Consider the following 20,184-nt stretch of genomic DNA (forward strand, 5'->3'; position numbering starts at 1 on the left):
ATAATAACCAAATAACAATTGCTGTTAAATTGCTTCATGTTAATTATTCAAGCCTATCAGATTTCCAATTATTGCCCATCTGTCACGCAAGAAGAGAATAAGCATCTGCACCGATGCAAATGAATTAAAAAAAACACAACAAAAAAAAAATACCACCCCCAAAAAACCCAAACTGGACGGAGACCTCAGCGCGTATTGTCCCTTTAGGTCTTTGACGGATATGTTACTCTTTTGACCAGAAATAGCTTGAATGCCACCCAAAATGTCAGCTAGTCCTGGCAGCACAGTGGGAGACTCTCACTCATGCTTATAAACCCAGACAGGGCTGTCGGATGATGAGCAGCGAAATAACACTGATTGAATAGTCCTATGTGTGTACGTGCGTGTGTACTTGTTTGTGTGTGTGCACCTGTGGGGAAAAAGGATAAGACTGGCAATATACAGGAATCCAATATCAGAACTTTAGTGTCTCGTAAATAGGACGAGGGAGTCGTACACAAAGCACAAAACAGCGAGACACGAATGCAACGTGACAGAATCTCCATCACCACAGTCGTATATTACGGGACAATGGAAACAAGAAAAAAAGTGTCTGATTTTAAATAAAAATCTGGTCCCCTTCTTCTAAGTTAAAAAGTTGTTTTTCTGTGAGGTTGTGCCGCGCTTGCGGAAAATGCACCCGTGAAGAAAGTCGCGATCCGACTTGGCAAAGGCTTGGGTGGGCGGGGCATCAACTGTATGGGCGGGGCAAAGCCTTGCGACGGCAGGTGTTAATGCTAAAAGCACCTGAAATCCATCTGCCGTAAATACAGATGGTTACAGTGACGGCTGGAGGCAGAGGCAGTATCTGAAGTGGAGTGGAGAGAGAGAAGACATGACATCATTCACCCCGGTAGTGTCTCCAGTTAAAGGACAGGTCCGCCCACAATTGAAATTTCCCCCCATTCGCTCTGCACCACTTTGTCTATGTGCTGCCCTGGTGGCAGTTCATCCTTGATGTAGCGGCTCTGGAGTCTCAGAGACGGAAAGAATTCCAGCCAGCGGCCACTGTACAGATTTAAAAAAAAAAAAAAGACTCCACCGGCTCTCTGCTGATTCCACTGTCGAGTCAAAACTAATGTGCGTTTATCGCAGTAGAAAGTCTTCACGCTGCCGGTGAGGTGTCGCAACGACGTGGCAGTCCAGTCGGACTGGAACGGTGATGTTGACACGGTGTTTTTAGCAGAAATAGTGGCTGTGTCCTCTTCCCCAGGGGAGGCTTGACGTGTGCACACAGGAGCACACGAGCACAGCGCTGCTCCTCTCTGTCCAAACCCACTGACATTTTCTTGTTTTCGCTCTCGCTTGCCAGCCGCTGAGATTCCGCCTCCATCTCCGAGGATGCTTCGGCACGGCAAACTTGAGGGAGCAGGTAAACACAGGCAGCTGGGTCGTCTTCTCGCTGACCTCGTGTGCTTCAGCTGGAAGGCTGGAGTGAATATTCTGGCAGAAAAAAAAAAGACGACTGAAGGCTGTATTTTGAGAAGCAAGCATGACCAGCGCAGCAGCTGCCGGACACTCGTGAGCTGCAGGGAGAAACAAGCCATTGCCTCTGTGTGTGCTGCGCCCGGGAATCATTGGGTGATCTAACCCCCCAATTCCGATCCTGAATACTGAGTGCCAAGCAGGGAGCCAATGGGTACCATTTTTACAGTCTTTGGTATGACTCGGCCAGGGATCGAACCCACAACCTACCAGTCTAAGGGTGGACACTCTACCACTAGACCACTGAGCCGTTAGTCCTGTGGAGGATTATGTGTCCGCTACAGCGCTGAGGAACATGTTCTGGCCCCATTTTTGTGTGAAAATCCCAAACCGTAATCTTAACCCTAACTCCAACCCTAATCTAACCCTAACCCTAATCTTAACCATAACACTGATATTTAACCCTAATCTAAAACTCTAACACTGACCACATTATTAACCCTGACCTTAATCTTCACGCTAACCCTAATCTGAACCCTAATACTGATCCGAATATTAACCCTAACCCTAATCTTAACCCTAGCCCTAATTTTAACCCTAACCCTGATTTTACCACTAACACTAGTCTTAACCCTGACGCTAATCCCAATTTTAAACCTAATCTGAACCATAACCTTAAACCTAATCTTAACCCTAAACCTTATCTTAACCAAATTACCAAATCGTTTTTTTGTGGTCAAGTATAAAAGTACAATCTGTTTGATCAAAAGTGGTATTTCAGTGGAATGCTGATGTAGTCGCAGGTTTACAGACGTCCAACAGGTGGTCCTGTTGCAAAAAGAAAAAGAGATAAACAAGGGGTCTTGAAATGTGGGACCAGGACAGCGGGTCTAAATATCCAGTCTCCGGGTCTGCAAACACACTGACGAGCAGCAGGTGATCGTCCGAAATCACAGCCTGTGTGTGACTTGAGATGAAGTGCGGCGTCAGAAAAACAGAGATTTACATCTGGTGGGTGAAAGACAAGCCAATCCAGCCGTGCAGCCTGACTGCAATTTATCGTTCGATAGCAAGACGGCTAACATGACAGGCAGGACAGCGAGCGCAGCATTAAACAACACTAAAGAAACGCAGCGGTGAATGCCTCACGCCGGTGCCTTCGGCGTACGCGCGTGACTTGAAATGCCGTGCACGCGGTAAGCACCCTCCTCCCCCACCCTATTAGTTCCATGAGCAAATTGCGGCGCTAGAAGTTTCTCCCGGAGACTCTGGCTATAAATCAAACCTGAGTGACAGCAGATAAAATAGCTTTCCAAACAGGTGCAACATCAGAGATGGATGTTAAACGCGGGGCTAAGTGTTTTCCAGAGAGCAAACGGCGGGCCGAGGTCAGCGCGCCGCCGCGCCGTTTCGAACCCTGAGCCGGCGGCGGGCCATGGGAAGCACTCCAGGCTTTTTGCCTGGCTCGCTGATTGCAGCGCGGCAGCGGCGGTGTTGACTCCTGGAACAAACGGCGTTGTATCTCCGCTCCCCAATGGATGAACTCTGAGAGTTTCCCTCAGCCCCCCGGCTGTCAGACACGAGGAGCGGCTGATTGCTACGCCTGGAGAGCCTCGGCAGCAGACTGGAACGCGTGCAGGTGGTGCTTCCTCGGCGTGCCAACAGGGGAAGCTGGGCTTCCAAATCCCCTTTATCAGGCGGGGAATCACGCGGCGGTCTTGTTAGCACAGACGACGACGTAGCAACAAATACGTGTGGGTGATTTGTTGGTTTTTGCCGGTGGCTGCGCTAAGAAATCAACTCTTTCCTGGTTACAACTCACTGATTGGTGGTTGCTGTGAGATAAATGCAATCAGTTCCTTATATTAGTGTCTGAATGTCCATAAGGTAAAAAAATAAAATAAAATCCTTATAACTTTACATATATAGATTGGGGTCACTGACTGATTTCTGCATTGAACGTCATTATAACCAGCTTTGTGAAATAATCTACTGGGAAGCTCTAAGAACGTTACTAGTGCAAGAAAATCAGTCCGGGTGTGCTGAACACATACTGAATAACTTTGGCAGTTGCTGCCTTAAATGTGGAATTGAATGTGATTTTAGAAGAATGAATATCAAGTGTGCAATATGCGGCCATCGTTACAGAAGACGAATGCTGTAAAGTGCTAAAAAAAAAAAAAAAAGAAAGTAAAACAAAGATGCGTATTATAATCACACTTAGTTGTGTGTGTTTTGACACTTGGAATTCTCTCAATCACTTTTAATTAAACATTGGAAATGGTTTTCATTAAACATTAAAAATGTTCTCATGCTTGTTAAGCACTTCTTGACTGATTTTCATGCAGTCATGATCGCAGCACATTCAAAATCATTATTTCACATAAGTGGTTGTAATGGAGTTCAATGCAGAAATGAGTCAGTGATCTCAAACTTTTGAACAGTTGCGCACACGATTATGGTCTTTTTTTATAAACGTATTGTTTGGAAGAGCGAAGAGTGTGTATCATGTTGCATTTAGTACTTTTTGTAATGTGCCTGACACATCATCCAAGAATTTCATCCTTTCATTTTATTATTTCCTTTCTTTGGAAAAAAAAAAAGAACAACGAAAGGCCACTGCCGCCCACCCGTCACACAACACATTACACACACACGCACAAAACGCTTCTGAACCCCCGCAATCAGATTTCACAAACAACGTCTGCAAAGCATTCCCAGCAGGCCAGAAACAACATTGCCCTGGGGAAATTTTGAAAAAAGATTGGCTCACCTCACCGCCTCACTTTGTTCCTTGCGCTGTTGCTGTCGAACGGTCCGAAAAGCGTTCGCTCCACTTTAAAACCCCGCTGTGTTTTTTTTTGTACACGTAAACCATAAATCACCCGCGGCTCCTTATGACACTTCCGGCTCTGCTTCAGCACATTATGACAGTGGGACATTACAGTTACACAACAGATATTCCTTAAAAATGTTTCAGAAATAATAACAAAAAGCAAGACTGTTTTCTTTGTTCAATTCTGTCTTGACGCCACAGGGACTTCAACAGCGGTCGGTTAGTCAGAGGAACGTGTGTGTGTGTGTGTGTGCGTGTGTGTGTTGCGACCGTGCAGAAGTCGTTTCAGCTGTGTGATGTCACATTCTGCTGGACTTTAATTTGCACGCTCTCACATTCATTGTCTGAAGTAAATTCTGGGAGACTGAACTTTTGCTGGTAACATTGGGAATTGATGTGTGCAAATTAAACGCAGCGGACAGAATTATTCTTCATATCATTCATTTTTTTTCATGAAGTTGGTCTACACCAGGCAACGGGGTGCTAATTCAACATTTGGGCAACTTTTAATTAGAGTCTGTCTTTGTGTCGCATCAATTACTAAAATGATAACAAACCAAAAGCAAATGCATTATTACATACGTGGGAGGTCGGGATATTGAAAAATATTTTTTCACATTTCTAACAATGGTCTTTAATCTTGCTCATCCTTCCTGTCAACATCCAATGGAAATAATTTGCGATTGATCTTTCTTAATTATCCCACTGAGTCATTAGTCAGCCAGCTTCCTTTTAGCTGTGGCAAAATCAGAAAGCGATTGATGACTAGCAGCCCTCCGAAATCCCTTAAAGAAAACAGGAAGTGATTTGTAGCCTTGCTACCGCTAAAGAGATTAGCATGGATGCTGCAGCAGTGTTTTCTTTTATTAGAACAAGTTGAGAGATGAAGGGATTTCCAATTAAAAACTGAACAGAGACAAACACTGAAGGCTTTCCTTCAACAGGTGGACAACAGTTAGTCCCCGGACTCTGGAATGGCTTTGGAAGGAGTTTAGCCAAACACTGCAGCGCCTCCGAAGGATGCATCCTCCGTTTCGCCTCATTATTATTCTGTTCTTTTTTTTTTTTTTTTGCGCTATTTTGAACCCCTAAACATCTCATCCTATGAAGGACGCGGCCTACAAGGGATGCATCCTATGAAGGACGCAGCCTCCGAAGGATGTATCCTCCGTTTCGCCTCATTATTATTCTGGTCTTTTTTTTTTTAGCTATTTTAAACCCCTAAACATGTTTTAGCTGTTTCTAGCGACTGGCAAAGGACGCATCTTCCGAAGGATGCATCCTATGAAGGACCCATCCTCCGTTTCTCCTCATTATTATTCTGTTCTTTTTTCTGTTCTTTTGTTTCTACCGACTGCCGAAGGACGTGGCCTCCGAAGGACGCATCCTCCGTTTCGCCTCATTATTATTCTGGTCTTTTTTTTTTAGCTATTTTAAACCCCTAAACATTTCATCCTATGAAGGTTGCGGATTCCAAAGGATGCATCCTACAAAGGACGAATCCTCCGAAGGACGCATCCTACAAAGGACGAATCCTCCGAAGGACCCATCGTACGAAGGACGCATCCTCCGAAGGACCCATCCTACGAAGGGCGCATTCTGCGAAGGACGCATTCTCCGTTTCGCCTCATTATTATTCTGTTCTTTTTTGCGCTATTATTATTATTGTTATTATCATCATTATTATTAGCTGCACAAGAAATGCTGGTGCTACACCCTCCCTCCGTGTCTCGAGGTGGGAAGCGGTGCATAGTTCCTGTGTCGCAGCGCAGTGCAGAGCGGCGCGCGTTGCCCTCAGATTTCCCAGAGACGGGAAGCATTGTTTGCGTAGCCTCGGGCAGCTGTGTTGCTGCTCCCCCGTCTCGCTGCAGAGCGGATTACTTTGTTTTAATCCAGCTCAGGGTGCACCCGCTCAGCATGCGATAGTCCTTCGTCATCCTCGTAGACCAAGGTATTGACACCGGGGTCCCTGTTTACCTCCACAGGGCGGAGGGATTAGGAGTGCAAGCTTTGGTGTCAAATTTACAGATGGCCAGGAGAAGTGGAGCAGGCCACAGTGCCTCGCGCATCAAACTGCTTTTCTCCAGCCGCGGAGAAAAGGCCGAAGAAAAGGGTGACACATGACAAAGATTTCTATCATCTTTTTTAATGCCAACTTTTATTGAGATGGGTTTTTTTCTTTAGCGCCTTTATGTTTCCCAGATAGCAGTGGAGGCTCTATGACCGTTTCTAATCCGCAGAACCTTTCTTGAACGTCACAAAGGGTCAAGAGGTCATCACCAATGTCGTGTGAGATCAGCTAAGGGCTGAGAATGATGGAAAATGTAGCGAGTTCACGCTACGCTGATAGAGTAGCGTCGAGTTGAGGCAGGCGATGGTCTTCATCTCCGACAGTGAATGGAAACAGCAGCTGGACCACATCAAGAAAACGCCTCGATAACTTGTCGTGTGACCTTTTTTGCGAGGCATCTCAAGAAGTCAAAATGTAAATGGCAGCCCTGCAGTAAAAATTGATTTGAAATTGAATTTTTTTACCTTTTCAATCACCTTACCTTAGGTACCGAATGGCTGGACGTGTGCGTCGAAGAGTTCAGAGAAGATCAAACTGAGTTAATCTGCAAAGGTTATATCACAATGTCAGGCGCATTTGGAAATTTCATGCAAAAGGCTTCCACGGAGCGGTGCGGCGTCCTCGGCCACATCCCCTGAGTGGGAATTCTTCACCTCCACGAACCTTAAAAATGGCAGAGTGGATCTGAAAATGTCACCATTTAGTTCAGTGTGAACTGTCCATTTAAGGTCTGCCTTTTGTTTGTCTGTTAAAGAAAAAAAAATGCTGCAGAATGAATGGACACATCACTCAGTGCCTTTATATTGATGCGTTTGGATATAGTGAAAAAAATGAGAAATCCACTCTCCTTGTAGGTGCTTATAGGAAAACGTGTCGGATGGTTTTGCAGCCAAATGGCACAATGAGGTTTCTGAGCTCAAGCGCGCCAACTGTCCGTGTTTTGTGATTATCTCTTTAATTTCCCTCTCGGCCTGCGGCAAACGCATCTCTGGGAATCAGTAAACACCACTGCTGTGTTTCCTTATTGACATAAATACCTCGAGCACCGTCGTGCTGTGGCCAAGTTGGCGGCAGGGCCGGCAATCACTGCGCTGCTCCGGCTCCGTCGGGGGGCAGTCCACAGGGGGGGGGGCCACAGTGTGCTCCTGCAAAAAAGAAAAAAAAAAAATCTCAAATAACATCAAATGAAACGAGAAGAAAGTCCGGTGTCTTTGCCAGTGACCATGAGCGGCCTAGTCGTCGCTCTTTAGCTCCTATTACTCTGTGGAAAATGCCAGATCAAACCATTTGCGCTGACTTCAGTGAGCCAGAGAGCCAAAGAGGCCCCCGCAGAAGTAAAGCCAGCATGGGCTCTCTCTCCGACGGATTGAAAGAAGGGGAAGAAAAAAGAAGATTATGTGCGCCGCAATCAAAAAGTTCCTCTTTTTTAAAGTTCTCTCTGATTTTTATCATCCCGGCAAATGACTGTCCAGGTTTTTAATTGGCTTTTTTTTCTTTCTTTTTCTTTTTTTCCTTATAAACCTGACAGTAATTTGTGCCAGATCAGATCTTCTGCTCCGAGCTATAAATGAAGTCTTTGGACGACTGCAGAATGTAGCAGCGGTACAGCAGTACAGTAATAATAGTGAAAAGGAAAAGTTTAAATTAGATACAGGACTCGCAGCGTTGGTCAGAATGGTTTCATCCAGGCTGTGCAGTCTTCTTTGTGAGATCATGTTAGTGGATGGAAGTCAAACTGTTACAAATGTATCATCCAGCAAGCAAACACAATACGACAGACTCGACTACACCTCCATTGATTAACCCGTTGTTCAGCAGAAAATGTCCAGTTATCACAACACTTTTTTTGGACCTAATTTGGCAGTGGACAAAAACAAGGTGCTCTCAGAGAACAAACACCTGCCATGGGGTGTTGTCAGCAACCTGTGTCAGTGGTGCCTTTTGTGACATCACAAGTTGATTGATTGATTGATTGATTAGATGGTTTGTTGATTGATTGATTGATTGATTGATTGATTGATTGATTGATCGATTGATCGATTGATTGATTGATTGAAAGGGCTGCATTCCAGGGGTGAGCCGTTTTGCACAAGCCTTACAAGAGTGGCGTGTCAGCAAGAGTAAGGTTGAAAAGTAAAGGATGACGTTTTTTACGTTTCAGTTAGAAATCACTGCGCTAAAGGAAACGTTGTATGTGGGACCATCAGCACCTTTATAGACACCAAAGCAGGTTTTCATGGCTGCACGGAGACAACAGCTGCCAGCAGTCACAAGTACCAGATATATACACTCTGTCACGATACACTGAAATTGTCTGACGACGGGAGCTTGGGTTGAATTAGAGCAGAACAAGGTTTGAAATAATGCAAGATGTACATATATATATACATATATATATATATACATATACATATATATATATATATATACATATATATATATATGTATCCTGCAATAGCTGGGCACATGTTTTGTCTAGAAACCGATGAATTGTTCAGGGGGTTTTCAAATAATCTGAAGTCAGTTTTTCTCTCCCGAGTCTGGGTGGAGCTGCAAGTCAATGGAGCTGAAGGTCTATTTCTGGGTAAATATTGCCCCCTAAAGGTTCTCCGGGACATCGTCATGGGAGCAGAACAGAGAGTGATTGCACACACCTGGGTCAACTGAGAGAGTAGGCGGGCTGGCAAGTGTATTTGCTTGGTCAGTCCAGTATCACAATCCGACTTCATCTGGTTTTATAATCAAACAAAACTGAATAATTTGTTACAAATGCCTCCTCTTCAAATAACTTTATCAAAGAATATCACAGGGTTTCACACATTGTCATGGTGCTGCTAAAATTCTTCACCATCTCCTAAATTTTTCAACATAAGAGCACATGCACCTTGGGAAAACTCTCCGTGTTGAGCCCTGACCTGAACACCCAGAAAGAAGAGCAAGCAAAAGATGGAAAATAAGTTTTCTCGTTCCCCCGGAGTTCTCTGACTGCCCACAAGCAGGCTTTTTGTTTTCCAAACATGAGTGAACTTTGTTTTGCATAAAACAACACCTTTTCACCTCGACTGCTGACTAAAACTGGCGTCTCGTGCATAATTCTCTGCTCCTACTCAGCCAAACTAATTCTTTGTAATTGGTTTCCACCTCTGGCATCCTGTTGTTTGTGAACTTTGACACGCTATACTAAACCAGCTCGTTATGATTCTGCGGCTTTTGAGATTTTCCAGTTCATCTTTAATTCTGTGAACTTTTCGTCCTCTTTTGTATCATAAACTGGCTCCAGACACTCCGGTAGGTCCAGGCCTCCCTGCTGCTGTTGGATTCACATCATCACGCCGTGCGTGTTGAAATATTAGAATGAAAATAAAATAATATTAAACATTGAACAAACGATCTTCGGCAGGCCATCAGATCCATTTCTCCAGCTGCTGTTGTTTTGGCCTGAGGGTTGATTTCTGTTGTTCCTACGACTTTAAACAACATTTTTATCCTCAAAAAGCCTCTTTATCTCCAGTTGAGGAAAAGCGGCGCTGATGATCTTTCACAATTAACACTCCGATACTGGTTCCGTGTATCAATTCTGAGCTTTTACAATTTCTGGGTTCACTGTTGATCGCTCTCACTGTCGGGTAGCCTGCAAAGCAACGCAGACGTCTGGAGCAAGATGCCGAAAAGTCTGTATTTTTCATCCAGATACATGTAAAGACGTTATACTTCAAATCTAGAATGAAACCACACTGCCGCACGGCTAATATTTAGAAAGCTCCAATAATCCAGTGCTGCCAAGCGGCTGCATCCAAATGAAATAAAGGACAATTGCAACAGCCTCCAGGTCTTCAGCAGCTGCAAACTGGTAGGATTTGAGTCGTAATATCGCTGCTGAATGTCTGAGTCTCCTCTTCAGCATGAACAGCTTCATTCAGACGCCGTTCGCTCGTGGTGAATGCATTTTTATTTTTTTGTTCTTCCTTGGAACAGTCTGATTGTCCTGGGGACATCTGTGCCACCGCTTCGGCACCGAGGCAGCAGGTTTTCTTCCTCACACCAGCCTCTCACAGATCCGCCACCCTATTTCTGAAAGGCTAATGAATAGTCGCCTGGAAAGTCGAAGCGATATTGACGTTCTGCCGCTGATCATCGCATTGAGATTGATGAGTTGCTCCATCAGCTGCAGCCAGCGGGCTGCGAATTCCCCTCCACTTCTTCTAATCCTCCTCATCCTTGAGAGAGGGATGTGGATTCCTTGTTTGAATGGAAGGCAAATGAGTAGTGGGTGATTTTTGCAATGTTGCGACAATAGAATAAGAGTGCCAATGCAGCACTTACAGGCTGATTTAGATGTCACTTAGGTCAGATTGTTGGACCCTAAACCAATTGCCATCTTCCAAATGCAAATTTATACAAGGCGTGCAAAAAAAAAACGACAAAAGAAAAACCCTAACATATCGCCTGCTGGTGGATGACTGCAGCACGGTCTGTAAACCCTCTTTCTTAATGGTTCCAGTGAGAACATGAGCAAATATTAATATAGGACCAAAGAAAGCCCTACTGTCATTCTCTGTTCCAGTCATTGCATCAGCGTTTCGAGGAATCGTTTTCCTCCCGAATGGGCAACATGCTGGATCGAAAATAAAACCACCAGTTCTGCAGGCCTCACTCGGTGGTCTGTGTGAAAAGTCCACTTTATTTCACATTAAATCATTTTTCTGGACTGCAGGGGAAACTTTGGCCTCACCAGTTCAAGAGGCCCAAGGGTTGTTTGGGAAACAAGAGCAGTGGGACTGTGAGATGTCGAGTCCAGATCTGAATAAAAGATTCATGAGCTGCAGTAACGCTCGGCTGCAGTCGGGGCTCTAAGACGACAAAAGCTGGTGAAAAGCAAGCGAGGCATCCAGCGGTTCTAACAGCGACTCATTTACACTGTGAGGATGAATAATTGCCTGTCCCAAAGGGCCTCGCGAGCGTTTTCATCCCCATTCACGGCCACCTTCAACTAAAACACAGTCTAGTTTCATCGTTCCCCTTTTGCCCATTCCAAGAGCCCAGTGGCATGTCGGCATGCTTTCTTTTTTTTTTTTTTTTTTTTTTTTTCAGTTAACCAAGTACAGATGTGCTTCGTGCAGGCAACATCTCAAAGTCCACCTCTCCTGCCGCCCCCTTCTCTCATTGGCTGACAGGACCAGGGGAGGAAGAATTCTCCACCCATCTGTGGATCTTTTTGTGTGCGAGTGTCAAAATTCTTCTTTCAAGCTGTTTTTCTAAAGGTTCCTCTCCAGACGCTGGCAGGATGGCTTCGGCACACGACAGAGCTGTTCTCCAAGCCATCTTCAACCCCAGCAGCCCCTTTGGAAGCAGCTCTGGGCTCGTCATTGAGGAGGAATCTCACGACAACGGTGAGAGCGTCTCTACACATCATGTCACAGCTTTCTTGGAGGGGGGGGGGTGTTTATCATTTCACGGCACATTCGCACAACTTGAAAACGTCCCATTCCTGGGCCAAAAAACAAAGAAAATAAATAAAATAAACATGACATTTTAATCCAAGTTGATTTCCGGCTGACATTTTCTTGTGTGTTTTTCCCTGCCGCTCTACCTGTCAGTTGACTTTGTGTGGCCCTTTTTTTTAACCCGCTTTATCTCCCGTCGGCAGACAGCGGCTTCGACGCCGGCTTGCTGGAGCAGGTGAAAGAGCTGGAGTCGCAGGGTGTCTCCGCAGCGGAGGCCGGGGATCTGCCGGCCGCTCTTCAGCGGTTCAGCCAGGCCATCGGGATCCTGCCCCGCCGTGCATCGGCCTACAATAACCGGGCACAGGCCCTGCGGCTGCAGGGGGACACGGCAGGTAGGAGGTCCATCCAGCGTGACACCGCACCAGTCTGACACGCTGCCCCTCCAACTGCAGCAACACCGACTGAATAGACTGATTTCAGTGGTGTAACAACATTTTAAATGGCTTCAAAATCGTCTCTTTTGGGTTCAGACACACTTCATTTTAGTTGTCAGTTGAATTAAGCAAAAAATATATAATATATATAATATATAATATAATAAGACAGTTACATGCAGTAGGGCAGGGGTTCCCAGATTTCTCCACGCCACGGCCCCTGAAAACAGCATCAGCTTATCCTGACCCTTTGCAAACAGACAATGTTACAAAATAAGTAAAGAAACATTAACTTTTAGAATGTTTTTCCTTACCTTTGTTTGCCATTCAATAAGTGTTACATTTGTTTAGAATAAGAATACTGTAATGTATTAAACATTATTATTAAACTTGTCAACAAACTGTTGACATGTAGCAGAAACACAAATAACAGAACAGAATATTGCTAATATATAATATAACTTTTGGCAGATCCACACCGACACCGACAGATTGCATTAGCACACGAGTTTGCATTTTTTTTTCTCATATTTTCTCCAATTTTTTTCTCCATTTTTTTTTTTTTGCGCCATCCCCTAGCGCCCCCTGGCGGCCCCCACTTTGAAAACAACTGCAGTAAGCAATGGCTGCGATAACCTAATCCTTCCCAAACTCGCTGTGACCCTTGCAATTTGGCCGGTGTGTTGCTGCCACCTGTTGGTTGCAGGGTTTTGCGGTCGTTTCCCTGCCAAAACAGCCACCCCCGTCTGTTCAAGACGTCAGGCAGAATGTGTTGACTCGAACTTGTCAGAAGATGGAGTGGCTCATTGCTCTGCGACAGCTTAATGTTGTGTTTGTTCTAACGTGTCCGTTCACGGCTCGTAGAAAGTACACTTAGAGTTCACACAAACCGGCTTTTCAGGCAAAACGTCAAACACAAGTTATTTACCTACAGCAGCTATTTTCTAATGTGCCCAGGATGATTGGTTTTGGATGAACATCATCATTTTCTTGTGTGCACATGATCATTTCCCAGTGAGCAGTTAGACGTGCTGTCTAATGAATATGTTTATTACATGGCAGTGGAGTGTTAACAGTCTGCCCATTCTGACCTCTGACAGAAACAAGGCACTTTTCTTACTCCACCCAACTGCAGCTGTTATTTCATTTCAGACCAGATAGCTGCAATTCAGGGGGTAGGGAAACAAACAAACAAAAAAAAAAGCATTGTTTGAAGATAAACAGGAAAAAGCAATGCTTATTTTGTACTGCCTCTTCTTCAACCATTTCCTGTTATTCTATCTATATTCCTTTGGTAATTATGTCATCACTGTCTATAACAACAACAATATACTAGTATGGTAAGCACCTTGTTGCAAAACTTAAATTTAGTTAAAGAATAATCAAACCCATTAATGCCTTTCGTATGTTTCATCCTCATGTCTGTCAAAATTAGTTTCCTGGTTTATTTTTAAAACATGTGATGTTCGTGCTTTCTTCTTTTAGTCCATTCCACAAGATGCCAGCTCAGTTGGCATCTCTCTGTTCAAACACTCCTTTGAAGGATTATCTTAGAATTTTCTTTTGCACAAAAGAAAAAAAAAAAAAAACACTTAGTGGGTCTTTAGAAGCTTCAAACAAATCAGCTCCTGTTCCAACTTAGAGAAGGCTCAGCAGAACAAATTAGTCCCAGACCTGAATGTTCTTCTTTTCTTTGTCTCTGTGTATGAAGGGGCCCTCGAGGACCTGGACCGAGCCATCTCTCTGAGTGGGGGCCGAGGAAGGACGGCCTGCCAGGGGCTGGTGCAGAGAGGTCTATTGCGAAGGTTAGCAGGTCAGGATGCCGAGGCCAGAGAAGATTTTGAGAAAGCAGCAGAACTCGGCAGTGAATTTGCCCGGCAACAAGCCGTGGCTCTCAACCCGTACGCAGCGCTGTGCAACAAAATGCTGTCGGAGGTGATCAACAAGCTACGGAACCCGTCCATCTGAGACGCAATGAATAGAATATATCTTTCTTTTTTTTTTTTTAAATAAATATTTTATGTTGTGTGTGTTTCATTAAAAAAAAAAATTGTATTGTTTTATTTAATACAAGCTGAGACACACAGATAAGCTTCTTTTTGTCTTTCGTGAACAAGGTAGACGTGCACTGTTTAACAAGCTCTCAGTTTCTTCAATGCTGATCTAGTTATGAGGGAAACATTTTTTTATTTCATTTTATTTTATTTTATTTTATTTTAAAGAAACACAAAGAAGACTCAGCAAAGTATCTGTCTGCGGACTTTGGTTCTGACAAGAAAAAAAAAACTGGTTGGCAATAGGCTGCACATACAGAAAACACAATGAAATAAAAGTTTAAACTGTGGACCACTGATGTTGAAGATCAGAGTGATGAGCTGATGGCAGCCAGGTGTGTTTGATTGCCGAGTCACTGCAGGTGTGGGTCGTTGCGGAGGGCGGGAAGGAACTGAGCTGACGGGCAGGATGAGGCCGAGGGGCAGGGAAGACACGACTCACACATGCTAACAAAGACGGAAACAGAGCTAGCAAAGACGTGAGAACCGCTGGGACGTCAGTAAACAGAGGTTTGGGTGTAACCCCGCCACTCTCCGGCAGATGGCAGTGCTACCATGTTAAAGTTAGAGCAGCTCTGCTGAAACGCTTTTCGCCCCAAAGACTCGATTAGCACGAAAGAAGGTGCGAAACACAGAGAAACTTTGGAGTCTCTACAAAGTAAAAGCATTTAAACGGTTTACTCTTGAACGGGGCTTTGAAACCTAGTACAGTATATCATCCTTTTATTGCACAACACACACCCAATCAAGGCACTATATATAGGGTGAAAATCATTGAAATGATTGTTAACAACCAAAAGTAAATGCTCCTGAAACTACAACTGAACTTGTATTATACAGTTTCTATCAGTTTTTCCTTCCTTACTTTCTCACACACACACACACACACACACACACACACACACACACACACAACTGGTGTTGGTGCTGCGAAACATTTCTCATCAGAGTGTTTCTAAAAGTGGCACCGTGCGTCCATCCGCCCACCGAGCTCTGGCACCAGGAGCTTTATCTCTCATGCTTTTCATGCTTTACTGCTGCATATTTTTTCTTTGACCTCAGCCAAGCAGGCCAGAGCCACCGGCTCAGCGCGCTCCTCTCTCTGGTAGTAGGAGCAGCTTTTCAGATGATCTGACATGGAGGGAATGTTGCTGAAGCTCCATCTGTCCACAGAGGAGAAGGCAGAGCTGAACTGCCAGACCTGTTATGGAAAAAAGAAGTGTGTGTGTGTGTGTGTGAGAGAGAGAGAGAGAGAGAGAGAGAGAGAGAGAGAGAGAGAGAGAGAGAGAAAGACACAGTCAGTAGCTGCTATAGGAAGAATCTCAGCCCCCGACATCTGTCAAAGGCCCGAAGGATACATTCCAGCTTAATATCCACGGAATCTAGATCACAGGGCGCACATTTTTTTTTCTTTCTTTATCCAGCACCTGCCTGCGATGCGATTGCTGCATCCACCCGTTACAGATATATAGAAAAATTATGGCCTTCAGCCGGCGAGCAAATACCCAGCTGTCGCCACGGCGAGACTCATCACCGCCTCGTTCCCGCCGATGATCACATATCTGACTTGTTATGGTAGCGCCGCTGCGTTCACTGTCAGCTCGGCCTCGGGGCCCATTCCACACCACTGATGTGATCTGCATGCCTCTTTGTTCCGTGATGGTGCAACGCGGAGGCGCACACACACGGACACTCTGTCCGCCCGTCACACATTCGTTGCACCTCCATCACCTGCGGCAGCGAGGCTGCGTGCCACTCCTGAGCACGTCTGTCTGTTTGTCTGTCAGGATGCCAGTCAGTCAAGGGAAAAGTGCTGGTAGGGAAATAAAAAGTTGTTTTTGTTCACCGTGCACAAATCCTTCAGTTTGACTCAACATCCGCAAAGATGTTATTTTTAAATTAAGCTGTTTTAAACCCTTTATAAACCCATTTAAAAAAAAAAATCCTTTGAATTCAGGTTTTTGGTGGAATTGCATGATGAAACACTTGGATGGATCCAATGGCTAAAGACCAGCAGTGTCAAACTGTAGAATAAATGTCTGCTTTAAATATTTTATATTCGATTTGCCAGTATTTTGAATGTCGTAACGTCTTGTTATAAAGGGTTTTAATTGATTAGGTTAGCAAAGTCACATTGACAAGACAAGGCAAACGTCAAAAAGAAATTATAACATGAATTGTGCAGACGCACTTTCATTTCCATCATTCTGCGTAATTTTTTCCCATCTTGGACCTTGTGTGGACTAGTTGCTGGTAGTTATTAGTTCCACTGGAAAACACATTGGGACGAAGTGGTCGTCTGCTCGACTATGACACACGTGCCTCAGTCAAATGGTTTAAGTGCCACTCTTAGGATACTAATAATCTCCTAAATTCAGGTCAGCTGGCAGAATTCGAGGCTCAGGTTACTGAATCGCTGGGCGCCTGTCCCTCGTTGTCCTCTGAGCCACCGGGTGCGAGTCGGAATGGTGGACTCTGATTCACAATCATGAGATAAAAGCCATAAATACAGCTCCTCCGTTTCGGCTGAATTTGTGATTGATTTCTGCAGATGCCACGATTTTCTGCAGCTGGTAGAAGGAGTCAGCAGGCGACTTGGGGCCCTGCCCAGCTGTTGGGCTTCTTTGGCTGCCAACCAAAGCAAATAAAAACTTGATTTCATCGCTCCGAATGCCACCTGGTGGTGACTGATGATACGCGGCTGGATTTTGACTAGGGCACGGCCAAAAGTGAAACACAAGCTGCGTGACTTTCCCAGGTGTACTTGGTGCGCTAGTGTATGTGTATGTGAGAGAAAGGACTGTAGAAAGTTGGAACAGAGTTTACAATGCACCAGCTGTCAGGCGCTATAAATGACAGTGAATTTTTTTAATGACAGTTTACACAGTGGTGTCATGTACTAAAGATGAACTGTGGTAATAGTTGGGCCGACTGCTTGCTTTCCCTTGTGCTGTGTGCAAGGTCGACTCACAGGTTTTTATAGGGTAGTAATATGCCCTTGCGCTACGTTTCAGCTGTGAAAACTCACTCGTCCATCTTTCCGGCCTCCATCATTTAAATTTTCGGTCCCAAAACAACCCGGCTTCTTTTTTAGTTGCGACAAAAACGCCGCTAGCTGCCCTTAAATGTCAGGCAGAATTTCGAACAGAATTTTTAAAAATGTAACTGAAGACTTTTCACATTTCTACTATCTAAAGTTGCAGACAGTCATAATATTCCTCTTGCTATTGATAATCCAACTAACATTAGCGAGGGTTGACTGCTGCAAGGAGGTCACATTAGGCCAAAGTCGCTGCATTGTCCCAGCAGGAGGTCTTGACCTGGAAGAACTAGCATTGACAAACCCGACTGGTTCGCAAGAATGTATTCGCTCAATCATTCAGAGTTCTGCCTCCCCTGTCCACCTGCTCTCTGGAGATGGCCTCCAGATGGGTACAAAAAAGAAAATCATTTGAATCTGACTCAAAAGGATCAAGCAAACTTCCATCTGTTGCAGCAGGTTAATGTAGCAACAAACACACAGCTGTCAGGATATATCAAGCAATTTGGTATTGAAATACACCAGAGGAGACTGAGAGCCTTGACGATAAACTTACTTTCTTTCGACACTTCCAGGAACTTCCCCCGTGGTTGTATGTCTTTTTCTCCCACTTGAGGGAGACCATCCCTCTGTCCTGCAGCAGCGTTGCACAAACCTCTCTCATCAGGCGGGAGGCCAAGGCCAGCTGAGACAACGTGTAGCTGTCGAGGTAGGCGGCAACCTGCTGGAGGACCTCCAGCGGCAGGCAGCTCAGGGGATCCTCGTCTTGCCCCGCCTCTCTCCGAACCTCCTCGCTGCCGCCGCCGCCGAGAGACGAGGCCACATCCGGCTGGAGGACGAAGGACGTCGCGCCTCCGCGGAATTTAATTGCCGCAGGGTGACCCGCCGGCTCCAGCCTGGTCTGGGTGAAAGTGCAGCCCAGGTACGCCAGGGGGCAGCGCTGCTGCAACCAGCCGCCGAGAGACGCCTGGATGTCGGCGTGCGCATTGCGGAAGTGGTGGCGGCACTCGTCGCGGCGGAAGAAGTGGCCGCACGTGTAGCTGAAAGCCGAGCTTCTCCTGTTGTGCCTCCGGGTGACCGACTCCGTCTGCACCTGCAGGTGGAGCCGGTGAGGCCTGCCGCTGCTGGCGACCAGGTCGGCCAGCGAGGCTTCCTTTCGGAACGGAGCGGCGGCGAAGCTGTACGTCTGCGTGCCCACGTCCACGTAGAGGCCGTCCACGCCGGCGCTCTCTGAGACCTGGTGGCCCTTCAGCTCCCTCTCCAGGCAGCACAGCAGCGTGGCGGCCACCTCGTCGTACGGCGGAAGCCCCCCGGCTGGCTCGCCCAGGTCGGCCGTGTCTACGCCCCGGTGGACCGTCACCTTGCGCAGGGGGTCCTTGAGGTGGTGCCTCTTGGCCCGGTAGCTGGTGGGGACGTTGTAGGTGTGGACGCTCTGGATCTCGATGGGCTCCAGGCTGCCGTACACAAAGTCCTTCTCCCGGGGCGTGCACGCCGTCAGCTGGCCGAAGTTGATGAGCATGGCCCCGTTGTGAACCAGGTACATGTTGTACTCGGCGATGTTCGCCTCCCTGCTCAGCCTCTCCATCACGCCGTCCTGCCAAGGCGCCCAGCCGCTCTCCTCGTTCATGTTCGAAACGGCGGCGGTGTTGTTCCTGCACCCGACCGCCGAGGTTCCCTGCCCTTCTTCCTCCTTCTCTTTCGTCTTGTCAAGATTCTTGACAGTTTGCTGGCACCCCTGCTTCTCCTTGTTGAACATTTTCTCCCAGGAGGCGTAGCTCTCCAGGCTCCCCACGCTCTTGCTCGTGGCCAGGGCTTCCCTCTCCTCCTGGGTCAGCTCCTTCACCTCCTTCTCCTCCATCACGACACAGCCCTCTCCTGGAAGTTCACCGCAAGCTCCGGAGCAGCAGCTCCTCGCCTCCTCCTTCACCTCCTCTACACGACCATCAGGACCGTCAGTATCCAGCGGGGAATCCTGCTGAATAAACTCGGGAAAGACATTCCCCATTTTGATGGAGTGGAAGAGCAGCTCCTGATCTCTCAGGGCCGCGGCCACGTCCAGGTCTTCTTCTCTGTGAGGGTTCTCCGAGACATTTTTGTAGAAGGCCAGGTCGGTTTCTGCAGCGGGCCAGCGGTTCCACTCCTGGGAGCAGCACACCACGCTGGCGGGACAGACCTCCAGGTGCTTGGCCAGCCGGCAGCGGGTCATGCTGAGCGGGCAGCCGTACGAGGCGTTCAGACAAGGGACCGTCTCATTGGGGCAGAGAAGCCGGTGCTCCTCCTGCTTGCACTGGTGGAAGACGCTGCCGCAGCTCTTGGGACACTTGACGACCATGCAGGAGAGGGTGATGTGCAGCGGGAGTTGGCAGCGAGCATTGTAGCAGTTGTCACAGTGCTCGTGGCGACGTCCTGGCATCTTGCAGCTCCCCCGTCCTTTGAAGGGAAAAAGCAAAACACTTTTGTAGGTGCTGGGGGAGAGGAGGGGGGGGGGGGGAGCAGCAACTCTTTTAAGAAAATTAGAATACTTACAATTTCACTCAACAGTCTCACTGCTAAACCTCTTAAAAAGGATGGTCCTTAAAAAAATTTTAAAAAAAAACAACCGATTTACTGACCCGATTTTATCCAAAACACAAATTTCAAAATGCACAAAAGAGTGAAACAACACACCCGTTAGGATAAAATTACATTTTACAAGCTCAACGACAATGGAGAGGCACCAGTGAACAGTGAAAGTGAACACCTGCGACAATAACAGCAGCAGCACTTCTCACCCTTTTGTTCCTGCGAGTCCTGTGTTGTGCCGACGCCTCAGAATAACCTCGGCAGTGTGTCTGGAAAGTA

At 46.4% G+C, this 20,184-nt stretch overlaps 2 protein-coding genes across 3 annotated transcripts; one reads left to right on the top strand and one right to left on the bottom strand.

Annotated features, from left to right (window-relative positions):
* Positions 1 to 11,587: 11,587 nt before the first annotated feature.
* ttc36 (tetratricopeptide repeat domain 36) lies at positions 11,588 to 14,252 on the top strand. Its single transcript, XM_076036700.1, has 3 exons — positions 11,588 to 11,761; positions 12,019 to 12,207; positions 13,961 to 14,252. The coding sequence occupies exons 1-3, from the start codon at positions 11,656 to 11,658 to the stop codon at positions 14,215 to 14,217; spliced, it is 552 nt and encodes a 183-aa protein (XP_075892815.1). The 5' UTR covers positions 11,588 to 11,655; the 3' UTR covers positions 14,218 to 14,252.
* LOC142895555 (F-box only protein 40) lies at positions 13,708 to 19,758 on the bottom strand. Of its 2 annotated transcripts, none has more exons than XM_076036698.1 (2): positions 17,900 to 19,758; positions 13,708 to 15,504 (listed from the first exon to the last, which is right to left on the bottom strand). In XM_076036698.1, the coding sequence occupies exons 1-2, from the start codon at positions 19,754 to 19,756 to the stop codon at positions 15,328 to 15,330; spliced, it is 2,034 nt and encodes a 677-aa protein (XP_075892813.1). In that variant the 5' UTR covers positions 19,757 to 19,758; the 3' UTR covers positions 13,708 to 15,327. The 2 variants fall into 2 exon arrangements, with proteins under 2 accessions (XP_075892813.1, XP_075892814.1); XM_076036699.1 differs by having other exon boundaries at positions 17,896 to 19,758.
* Between the last annotated feature and the right edge of the window lie 426 nt (positions 19,759 to 20,184).

This window comes from Nelusetta ayraudi, unplaced genomic scaffold (genome assembly GCF_046127955.1).
Source record: "Nelusetta ayraudi isolate G7.1 ecotype Tasmania unplaced genomic scaffold, CSIRO-AGI_Nayr_v1 ptg000048l, whole genome shotgun sequence".
Taxonomy (NCBI): domain Eukaryota; kingdom Metazoa; phylum Chordata; class Actinopteri; order Tetraodontiformes; family Monacanthidae; genus Nelusetta; species Nelusetta ayraudi.

Excerpts from the sequence above, each read along its gene's own strand:
- ttc36 (XM_076036700.1), top strand. The coding sequence starts at position 11,656 with ATGGCTTCGGCACACGACAGAGCTGTTCTCCAAGCCATCTTCAACCCC. Across the intron at positions 11,762-12,018 it reads GGAGGAATCTCACGACAACG|ACAGCGGCTTCGACGCCGGC; the intron begins GTGAGAGCGTCT and ends TCCCGTCGGCAG. Across the intron at positions 12,208-13,960 it reads GCTGCAGGGGGACACGGCAG|GGGCCCTCGAGGACCTGGAC; the intron begins GTAGGAGGTCCA and ends CTGTGTATGAAG.
- LOC142895555 (XM_076036698.1), bottom strand. The coding sequence starts at position 19,756 with ATGCCAGGACGTCGCCACGAGCACTGTGACAACTGCTACAATGCTCGC. Across the intron at positions 15,505-17,899 it reads CCTGGAAGTGTCGAAAGAAA|GTCTGGCAGTTCAGCTCTGC; the intron begins GTAAGTTTATCG and ends TTTCCATAACAG.